At 37.9% G+C, this 11,935-nt stretch overlaps 1 protein-coding gene across 1 annotated transcript; it reads right to left on the bottom strand.

The window, feature by feature from the left end:
* Nucleotides 1-259: 259 nt before the first annotated feature.
* Nucleotides 260-1,005, bottom strand: LOC108692027. Its single transcript, XM_018200121.1, has 2 exons — nt 970-1,005; nt 260-737 (listed from the first exon to the last, which is right to left on the bottom strand). The coding sequence occupies exon 2, from the start codon at nt 732-734 to the stop codon at nt 432-434; it is 303 nt and encodes a 100-aa protein (XP_018055610.1). The 5' UTR covers nt 735-737; nt 970-1,005; the 3' UTR covers nt 260-431.
* Between the last annotated feature and the right edge of the window lie 10,930 nt (nt 1,006-11,935).

Below are 11,935 nucleotides of genomic sequence, written 5' to 3'. Positions count from 1 at the left end.
GACGTAACTATGGCCGGTATTCATAGTCGAGTCTTATTTCAAGACCGTCATAAGTAATGTCTTAAGACGTTAATGCAGCTTTCTGGTTCTTAAGATCGTATTTAAGACGGTTTGAATATAAGATCTAACTATGAATACCGGCCTATGTGGCTACGTTGTGGCTGCTATGCTCAATGTGCCGGCGATGACTAACGGCGAAGGACAATTGGCGGGAAATCGCTAAGTTTACAAATAAATGTTATTCATTTTGATTCATTCTGATTCTGATTCATATGCCATAAGGCGGTTTAATACAAACTCAAATGTTTAGAACATACATGACAACAGTGGCCAGATGCCTTGTGCGTTCGACTCGTAATCTAGTTAGAGTTCGAATTTGCCGGCGCCCCACCTAGAGCTGACTTGCTCCGATAAGGCAGGAGGCAATCTAATTACTTGATTATCTCATTATGAGCAAGCCAATATCCAATTCTAATCCTAATCCCTATTCTTATCCTTTCAGAGCGTGCATCTAAAGACGCAAATGAGTAGGCCTCCTCGTGGGCGCGAGAAGCCTTGAGGAGGCATATTGCGGCGTAACTGCTCATTCCTGCAGAAACGCCCTGTAGGCGCTGCTGGATTTTTCCATCGCCCTTCTCGATACAGTTTCGTTGGATGATGGATGGTAGTCTGTCGCATATACCTTTGTGGATGAGGCATGTTTGCCCCGTCTTCGGGACGGGACTGACTAACATTAACTGTTTAGAACAGATTACAAAAGTAGAGTTTGCGTGCGTATGACGGCTCAGATATCGGTATCGCATTACTAGGTTAGAATATGAGAAATTAAGAAAATCTACAATATAAGCATTTATTTGACGCGAGCAATTATCTAATGACATGAGCAGTAACCGATGTCGATTTCGCAATAACATAAAGGGATGATTAATCTTATCGAGCACTAACTTAAAATCTATCGCTGAAGCTTACGAAAAGTCGCAGAACGCCATGACACCAGAGAGAAAGAGAGAGAGAGAGAGAGAGAGAGAGAGAGAGAGAGAGAGAAAGGATTGATTCGAGCGCTGCAACTAATACTTGCAACGCCACAGTACTCTCCTCCCAGTGTAAACGTTATTAAGGAAAGAAATAAATTATCACTAGAATGAAACAGAAAATAAAATTAAATGAAAGAAACAAAAATTTATGCTTATTGATCGCTTAATGTAATATTGCACGAATTAATCCTTAGATCTAACAGTCTTTCGCTTGGTTGCTGAACCAGAATATATCTTTAGTTTACATTGCACTTGAATGTTAACCAAAGTTGAAAACGGAGACGCAGTAAACAGAGTAGTTTCTGAGTCTTAAATTGTTAAATAAGCGGGCTTAAGTCTATTGACAGTGGCATTGATACATCTGCCGTCGACTTCTATAGCATCTATAGTATTTTGTCCGAAATGTGCTCTAATGCTTTATGCGGTCCGGTGTATGATTGGTCCAGGGAATGCCTGTTACTTTCTACTTTGAGGAAGACGTGAGCAGTTATAATAATAAGCAGTAAAAATCTGTACGGAAAAATAACTTAGGTCTAATATGATGAGAGGCCATAACTTTTGCATAATTATGCGGAAATCCTCAACAAAAATTCGTGAGTTGCTCGGCATTTTTTCAGAAGAAAAAACTCACCCGGTATTTTGAGCATAGTGCCGAAAACTAATTCCGCTACAAAAGTGCCTAGATCCTTTTTGAAATAAGTTCTTAGTCCGAGTAATATTATTGGTAGTATATCAGATTCAGTTTCACCGTGGCACATTAATGTAGTTTTTAAAGAGCGATGCCATTGTTTGATGATGCCATTAGATTTTAAATGGTATGCAGTTGTCCGACAACGTTTAGAAACGACGATTTTGGTTAATGCGTTGAACAACTGCGTTTCGAATTGCGAGTCCTGATCAGTTGTGATCAGGCGTGGAGCTCCAAATCTGGCTACTCAGTGAGTGAAAAATATCTTTGCCAATGTGTTTGCAGTACAATTCTGTAATAGCTTCCGGCCAACGAGTAAATCGGTCAATCATTAATAAATACCTGAAACTTTTAGATGGAGGTAGAGGACCGACGATATCGATATGTACGTGCTCGAGTATCTGATACTGGTATTTTGGTAGACGAGGTATGGTTATGTCGATAAATTTTAGATTGCTGGCATGCTAGACAAGTGCGAACACACTCTTTAATGTCTTCAGCCATGGAGGACCACACAAATTTTTGCGCGATTTGCCGGTGAGTTGCTCTGCTGCTTGAATGAGACATTGAGCAGTTATAATAATAAGCAGTAAAAATCTGTACGGAAAAATAACTTAGGTCTAATATGATGAGAGGCCATAACTTTTGCATAATTACGCGGAAATCCTTAACGAAAATTCGTGAGTTGCTCGGCATTTCTTCAGAGGAAAAAACTCACCCGGTACTTTGAGCATAGTGCCGAAAACTAATTCCGCTACAAAAGTGCCTAGATCCTTTTTGAAATAAGTTCTTAGTCCGAGTAATACTATTGATGCACCATGTCAAAAACTCATCTTCGTAATGATCCAGAAATGTATGGTTTGATTTTTTTTGAAGTATCATAGTAAATGTTAGATGCTGTTTTCGATAAGGTAAACTTTTTAAGCTTCAAAGAGAGTTGATGTAGTTGTTTCAGTTGCAATTCGTCGTCTGAGCTTCTGCAATCTCTTGTATATCGAGACTATCGGTATCACGATAGTGTCGACACGAGATAATGCATCTGCTACAATGTTTTCAGCATTTGAAATGTGACGTACATCGGTTATGAATTCCGAAATGAAGATTGATTTGGCGACATTTGATTCGATTTTCTCGTATAAAGGTTTATGATAATAATGTGAAAGTTTCGTCTCTCTAACATATATCGGAAATGTTTGATAGCCGTATAGATAGCTAATAATTTTCTATATGGGCTATACTTTGTTTGCGTAGGCGTGAATTTCTTTGAAAAGAAACTGAGTAGTTGTAAAAATCCGTTGCTGTGCAATAGCAATACCGCACCGATTACTTTGTTTGAGACGTCTGTTTGCAACGCAAGTGTTGCCTTGCTGTCTGGAAATACGAGCGAGATGGCTTGAGTAAGATGTTCCTTAACTCATTGAAAGGATTGTTTGAGCTCAGAAGTCCATTCTATTTTCGCATTGTTGTTGCATTTACGCCTCGAGATTGCATTTAGCAATGATGCTTGCATGCTTGCGAGATTTTTGAGAAACCGGTTATAGAAATTGAGCATTCCCAAGAAACATCGAAATCCTTTGATTATAGCTGATTCCTGAAATTCAGCGATAGTTTGGATTTTTTTGGGTAAAGATTTGATATCTTCAGCGCTGATTATATGTCTCAGAAAATTAACAATTTTCTGTCCGCATTTATTCGGATTGATTGCTATGCTGTTAAAGTTTGTCGAACAGTATTTTTAGATGCTCCTTATGCTGCGTTTCGTCCTATGAAGCGATTAAAATATCATAAATATAAGAAGTCAAGTCCTGCAGTTATCTGGTCCATAAATCTTTGAAAAGTTTGTGTTGCGAAGTCCGAATGTCATATAAGGAAATTCGAAAAGTCCGAACGGTGATTACGATTTTTAGAATATCCGATTCGCGGACTGGAATCTGTTGATATGCATGTACTAGATCTACTGCAAGAATTGAGTAACGATCTGGCAAGGTTACCTCATTGAGTTTGCAGTAATCTTCATACGGACACAAATCGCTATTTTTCTTCTGCACGAGATGTAAAGGACTAGCCCAAAGGCTATTAGAAAGTCTACATAAGCCTCGTTGCATCATGTACTCAAACTTTTGTTTAGCTGCTTTGAATTTTTCTGGACAGAATCATCTGGCTTTGATTGACACGGGGAGGACCCGTTGTTTCGATTACATGTTCTACCCCGTGTGCGATTTGTTTATGCGCGATCGATATCTTAGTTATTTCAGGAAACTTGCTTAGGATCTCTTTTATGGGCAGCCAACGTCGGCCAACGCTATAAACGAGGACTAGCTTTGTTGACAAACTGAGCAGAGACTTTAAGAAACGTGTTACCGTCGATCAAATGCTTATGCCGTATATCAGGCAGCAAGTTGTGCTAGAAAATCCAATAATATTAGGTGTACCACTTTGCTTCCGCCGTTTTTTTTCCGAAATTCGAGGCTTTATTGTAAAAAACTGATTATACATTTATGATTCGAAATATTGTCCATCGCTGGCCACTACTTTCTCCCATCTTTCGGGTAGCATACGAATTCTGCGTCGAAAAAACTGGTCATCTTTTGAGGCTATCCACGAATCGATCCAATTTTTTACTTCTTCATAAGACCGGAAGTGCTGATCAGCCAGGCCGTGTGCCATGATCGAAACAAGTGATAGTTAGAGGGAGCATACGTCTGGAGAATACGGCGGGTGGGGAGGATGGGTAGGACTTCCCATTTCAACGTTTCCAAGTATGTCTTGACCACTTTCGCAACATGGGGTCGAGCATTGTCATGCTACAAAATCACTTTATCGTGTCTCTCGTTGTATTGCGGCCGTCTTTCAATGCTCGGCTCAAACGCATTAATTGCGTTCGATACCGATCGCCTGTGATTGTTTCAGTCGGTTTTAACAGTTCATAATACATTACGCCGAGCTGGTCCCACCAAATACAGAGCATGATCTTGGAGCCGTGAATATTCGGTTTGGCCGTCGACGTGGAAGCATGGCCGGGAACTCCCCATGATTTTCTGCGCTTGGGATTATCGTAATGAACCCATTTTTCGTCCCCCAGTCACAATGCGATGCAGAAATCCCTTCCGTCTTTGCCTTTCAAGCAGCTGTTCACAAGCAAACAAACGCCGTTCAACATCTCTCGGCTTCAATTCGTACGGCACCCAATTTCCTTGCTTCTGAATCATTCCCATGGCTTTGAGGCGTTTTGAAAGGCTTGTTGAGTCACTCCTAATGATCGTGCCAATTCTTCTTGATTTTGACACGATCTTGCTCAAGTAATGCCTCCAATTCTGCATCTTCGAAAACCTTCTCTCTTCCACCGCTATGCCGGTCTTCGATGTTAAAATCACCATTCTTGAAGTGTTGAAACCACTCGACACGTTCTTTCACTAATAGCGGCCTCACCATAAGTATTTGAGAGCATTCGATGAGCCTCAGCCGCAGATTTCTTCATATTGAAGCAAAAAATTAAAACCTCTCGCAAATGACGAGAATTTGGCTCGTAAACTGACATTTTCAATCGAGAATAACTTTGCAGACACAAATCGACTAATGTTTCTATGGGGTTATGTTGACAGATGCCTAAGTTTATTGTATGACGTCTATGATCTATTTATTTCGACCACCACTTACCATTAAAGCCATCTATAGGAAAACGGCGGAAGTAAAGTTGTACACCTAATAAAGGTATCCATATCGGCGAATATGAAAGGCCATTGAAAAACTCGACGGAATCCCAAATCAAGCTGGAGTAATTTTTGTCCATATGTAAGGATGATTGTTCCATTTGCAGTGTTGAGTACCCGATCGTTAATGTAAATACGATGATCGCATCTTGAGACAGGAATGATCGAGACATCCGCTTCAGTTCACCGAAAATTCGTTGAACGGTCTCTGACTATGAGACGGCCAAATTATCTACTGCCGGGGATAATTCAGCCTTTAGTTCCTGTTTCGTTAATTTTCAGCTGCAGGGCCAAATATTGCGTATATTTGGTAGCTTTTTCGCCAAAACGTATATAAAACGTATAAACATGATACCAGCAAGGCTTGCTCTCCGATTGTGATCTTGAACGGTTTTTGCGACGAGAATTCCGCGAGGCCTGTGACTTGCCACGCGATAAACAAATTTCCAATTTCTCCACCTGATCTAAAAGTGCGGATTTTGCGAATCTGCCGAATTGGCTTTTGTCAGTATAACTGCTATAACAGCATTAACGCCAACGGATAGCACATCTTTTATTAGATCTGCTAGTTGCGATAGCTCTTCGAGTTCGTGCTTAGTAGCTGTTAATATAGTCTGCACTTATTATGATAGGCACTGCAGTTATAAAAATTTAAGCACTTCCTCTGATGATTATTTTGCACGCGCGAGATCTCTCATCTGACAGAGCAATTGCGATGGACGACAGTCATCTAGATTAACCTCATTTAATAACTTACGCAATTTCTTTTCGACGTTATCCGCGAAGCTTTTAACTAACCTGTTTTTGAGCGTATCTATCCGTCGAAGATTAAGTATGATATCGCTAACTTCGATCAAAGAATCATCAAGGCACTGTCACATAATTATATTTCGTCTCATCTACAGTTATACCCGCGATGAGAAATTAAGTTTCCTTTTGTACGAATCATAGGTCTGGCTTCGAATTCCAAAATGCAATTCCACGCACGACGTGGATTTGATTCCGACTCGCGTAAGTGCACTTCAATTATATGCGACGATGCACCGCTGCCCTGATAGCCCGAGGGATGATCGCCTGAGCCACTAACCATGTCTGCGGCTTATTAGGACGCGCGCGTTAGGTTAAATGAAACGCAACACAATCACATTGGGGTCACCAATCTGTGATTACGTTGTGGCTGCTGTGCTCAATATGGCGCCGAGTGTGTCTGGGCGTCGACGATGACTAACTAACGGCGAAAGATAATTGGCGGGAAATCATTAAGTTTGCAAATAAATGTTATTAATTCTGATTTATATGCTTTAAAGCGGTTTAATACAAACTCAAATGATTGTTTAGAATGTACATGGGCATCAGTTCGCCAGATGCCTTGTGCGTTCAACTCGTAACCTAGTTACGAGTTCGAATTTGCCGACGCTCTACATAGAGCTGACTTGCTCCGACAAGATAGGAGACAATCTAATTACCATACTTGAATATCTCAGCATTATGGGCCAATATCCAATCCTAATCCTAATCCTATCTTTATCCTTCCAGAGCGTGCGTCTGGAGACAAGACGCAAATAAGTAGGCCTCCTCGTGGTTCCCCGTAGGCACGAGACGTCTCGAAGATTCGAGGCGTGTTGCGGCGAAACTGCTCCCTGCTTCCAGCAGAAACGCTGCTGGGTTTTTCCATCGTCTTTCTTGGGATGATTGAATGGGACGAATGGTGGATGATAGTCTATCACATATACCTTTATGAGTGAGGTGGCACGTTCGCCCCGTCTTCGGGACGGGACTGACATTAACTGTTTAGAACGTACAGATTACAAAAGTAGAGACGTGATTGCGTGCGTATGACGGCTTAGATATCGGTATCGCATTACTAGGTTAGAATATGAAAAATTAAGAAAAATCTACAATATATTAGGTGTACAATTTTGCTTCCGCAGTTTTTTTTCCGAAATTCGAGGTTTTATTGTAAAAAACTGGTTATACATTTATGATTCAATGTATTGTCCATCGCTGGCCATTACTTTCTCCCATCTTTCAGGTAGCGTACGAATCCAGCGTCGAAAAAACTGGTCATCTTTTGAGACTATTCACGAATCGATCCAATTTTTTACTTCTTCATAAGACCGGAAGTGCTGGTCAGCCAGGCCGTGTGCCATTGAAACAAGTGATAGTCAGAGGTAGCAACGTCTGGAGAATACAGCGGGTGTAGGACTTCCCATTTCAACGTTTCCAAGTATGTCTTGATCACTTTCGCAACATGGGGTCGAGCATTGTCATGCTGCAAAATCACTTTATCGTGTCTCTCGTTGTATTGCGGCCGTCTTTCAATGTTCGGCTCAAACGCATTAATTGCGTTCGATACCGATCGCCTGTGATTGTTTCAGTGGTTTTAACAGTTCATAATACACTACGCCGAGCTGGTCCCACCAAATACAGAGTATGACCTTGGAGCCGTGAATATTCGGTTTGGCCGTCGACGTGGAAGCATGGCCGGGAACTCCCCATGATTTTCTGCGCTTGAGATTATCGTAATGAACCCATTTGTCGTTCCCAGTCACAATGCGATGCAGAAATCCCTTCCGTCTTTGCCTTTCAAGCAGCTGTTCACAAGCAAACAAACGCCGTTCAACATCTCTCGGCTTCAATTCGTACGGCACCCAATTTCCTTGCTTCTGAATCATTCCCATGGCTTTGAGGCGTTTTAAAATGACTTGTTGAGTCACTCCCAATGATTGTGTCAATTCTTCTTGATTTTGACACGAGTCTTGCTCAAGTAATGCCTCCAATTCTACATCTTCGAAAACCTTCTCTCTTCCACCGCTATGCCGGTCTTCGACACCAAAATCACCGTTCTTGAAGCGTTGAAACTACTCACGACACGTTCTTTCACTAATAGCGGCGTCACCATAAGTATTTGAGAGCATTCGATGAGCCTCAGCCGCAGATTTCTTCATATTGAAGCAAAAAATTAAAACCTCTCGCAAATGACGAGAATTTGGCTCGTAAACTGACATTTTCAATCGAGAATAACTTTATGATGCAGACACAAATCGACTTATGTTTCTATAGGGTTATGTTGACAGATGCCCAAGTTTATTATATGACGTCTATGATCTATTTATTTCGACCATCACTTACCGCTAAAGCTATAGGAAAACGGCGGAAGCAAAGTTGTACACCTAATAAGCATTTTTTTAACGACGCGAGCAATTACCTAATGACATGAATAGTAGTTACCGATGTCGATCTTGCAATGAACATAAAAGGATGATTAATCTTACCGAGCACTAACTTAAAATCTATCACTGAGGCTTACAAAAGATCTGCACGCAGAACGTCGTGACATCAGAGAGAGAAAGAGAGAGAGAGAGAGAGAGAGAGAGAGAGAGAGAGAGAGAGAGAGAAAAGAAAATCGGAAAAAGAACTGAGCGTCACAACGCTTACAACGTCACAACTATATGGTAGCAGTACAAAAAGTGTACATAATATTATAGTACAACGTCAACACTGTACCTATACTGCATACTATTCAGGTACATAATCAATACAGCGTATTACAATATTATCGACAGAAGAGAGAGATTGTGGAGATCTTTAGTCAAAGATGATATACATGATAACTAGTACTACAACATGATTTTCTAACCTGAAAATAATCGTTATAACATTAAAAGTAAATATTAAACAGTAGTTGACTGGATGTTCAGTTAAACTGGACAAATTTCTCAATCAAGACCATATATTGAACAAATGTATCATAACTATACATCCATGGTTATATAGGTGATCGTGGATCATCGAAGTGCAATGGTTTCCATACGATTTCAGGATAGGTAATTTCGAGGATAGTGGATGGTTGACCGCGTCGAAGCACTATAAAATTAGTTCTCGAATTTAGGGAAAAACTTTTTTTTTATCATAATTTTATGAAGTGTATTTTGGAATAAGATATTAATCAGTAACAATACTCATTTTAGCAATAAAACTATAAAATTAATGTATTATTGAAAACATTACTAGTCAGATAAAATCCTCAGTGATAAAATATTATCACTGGCAAAAATTCATTCAGCTTGCTATAAAATACTATTGAAAATGCCATTCAATGAGTTTTTCAATGATACTTTTAATAGTAAAATCTATTTTTTCGCGATGGAGTATGCTCGCCTGCAGCGCACCGAGAGTGAACGAGATAGCGAGTTCCTTCTCACACAATCACTTGTTTCAAGCGACTGAAAATGCTTTTTCAGCAATCTCGTCCTCGGTCATTCGGTCCTAGGCATTAATAAGGGACAGAGGACATTCTAAATATAATAACATATAAGTTTTAATAAATTGTAGTAATAGTGTATCCCTCCCATTAATCCAGAATAATATGGCTGTCAAAGTCTCGCTACAAATGCTTTGAAGCGTTTGATAGACCAATTAGAAGAAAGAATTTACAAACTGACCAATTAAAAAACGCGCTTCAAAGCATTTGAACATCGCGTTGATCATACTCTATAAATCATATTAAAACGCAACAGTTTACGAGATATTTAATTGTTTACAATTTTCATGCGCGTTATATACCTCTCCTTCATAAATTCGAGTAGCAAGAATAGTTCAGTAGAAGTAGAATTTTACCGGAAAAAAATTATAAACCAGCATTTCTCTTCACAAAAGGCCTTCAGAAAAGAAATGTGTATATTTGGGATTCGAGACTTGTGAAGAAAATATGCGAAAAAAAATCGAATAGTTGCAAAAAGTATGTTCTTCGCTTATAAAACGAAAGATATTGATTGAAAAAAATTCGGTGTATTCGAAATGCCTACAAAATAAGAATGACGTGGAATATTAAAATCGATCTGTTAGTTCAGTAGAAAAAAACAAAAAACATCTAAAAAGACCTTTTTTTCACTCACTCTCTTCATTGAGATTTAAATGCAAAGCTTTGAAATTCTCGTAAAATATAGTCCTCATAGTGACGACAAATCTAGCCCTGAACAAGCTTGAAATGTTCATTAGTTTTTGCAAAAAGCCATTTGTTCACTAAAAATCTGTCTGCGGAAAACTTAATTTCTTCATCTTTGAGCAATCGCAGTTTACAACAATAGCAAGGGGTGATTATTCTTCTTCAAGAGTTGCACTATCACGTACACTTAATAATAAAACGATTTAAACTATTATAAAATAACTTTAAAAAGTGAATATCATTTTGCATATAAAAAAATGGAAATAATTTCGTTAATTCGCATCATATCAATAGCCGAAGCATTCGAAATGTGACATTTTTCTACGAATTTAGAAAAAAAATTATCTTCCGATTATTAGGAGTCGAAATAACAATTTTTTTTTTAAATTAGTTAATTAACTAAATTAGTTAGTTCTAGTTTTTAAGATTAAAAGTTCCGTCTAGCACCAATTTATAAGGAAAAATTAAATTTATTGTTTAAAAAATCTCTAATTGTAATCATGAAATTTTTAGTTTAAAATTTTTTCTTTCTTTAATTTTTTCGGTTTATTACTAAAAAAATCATGTTTGAGTATGGAACGCATGTTTGATTAACAAATTTAAGTCATATTAGCTATGTTTATTTATTTAATATGCTGTAAATGTCTAATTGGACAATTAAATGTACGGAATTATCAGTATAAAATTGTGTTTTTGTGAATTTAATTGCAGATGCAAATATGACATATGTAAACAAATAATTAATAAGTAATTTGCCAAATGTTCATCAGACATGCATACTCAATATGATTTTTTCAGGAATAAACCGAAAAAATAAAAATTCAAGAAACAACTAAAAATTTCATGATTATTACAATTACTTTGCAAAACATTTGGTTAAGCTATTTGTTTATATCTCGTCGAGCTATCCCAGATTTAAAAAATCTAAGAAGTTTTCCATGTCAATTTATTGCTGATGTAAATATAAATTTAGCAAATTTTAACACACGAAATCAAATACGCGCGAATCGCCGAGCGGACTGATTTTCCTCACTCGACTGCGCGCCGATTTCCCTCCAGGGTTATTTTATTTAAAACCTTTTTTTTAAACAAATGTTTAAAACATGCTTTAAACATCAGATTAAATTAAATACGCTTTTTTTTAAAACAATTTAAAACAAATGTTTAAAATGTTATTTCTTTTTAAATGTGTTTTTAAAATTACTATTTAGTAAAGGAGAAGGTGATACTCCAGTTATTTTACACTTTATAATTTGTTTACTTGGTTAATAATGAATATTTAAATTTAAAATTTGACAATTACATTAAAATATTGTTGAATCGATTCTGGATTTAAAATTACGAAATATTTATTATTTAGGATACTATTAATAAAAATGTGACAACATTGCATAATGGCGAATCGAAGAGAAACATGGATGATAATGTGGCCTTCCATAAGAATAATCTTCGAAAGTTAGTTTTGTTTAGACAACATTAGTTTGGTTATAAAATTAACAAGTAGAGTGTATTGCAGAATATGTATTGTATACGTATATGTATACAAATATATATA

This window comes from Atta colombica, unplaced genomic scaffold (genome assembly GCF_001594045.1).
Source record: "Atta colombica isolate Treedump-2 unplaced genomic scaffold, Acol1.0 scaffold56, whole genome shotgun sequence".
NCBI classification, from domain to species: domain Eukaryota; kingdom Metazoa; phylum Arthropoda; class Insecta; order Hymenoptera; family Formicidae; genus Atta; species Atta colombica.
The sequence above is the reverse complement of the archived record's forward strand: the minus strand, read 5'-3'. Positions and strand labels throughout refer to the sequence as shown.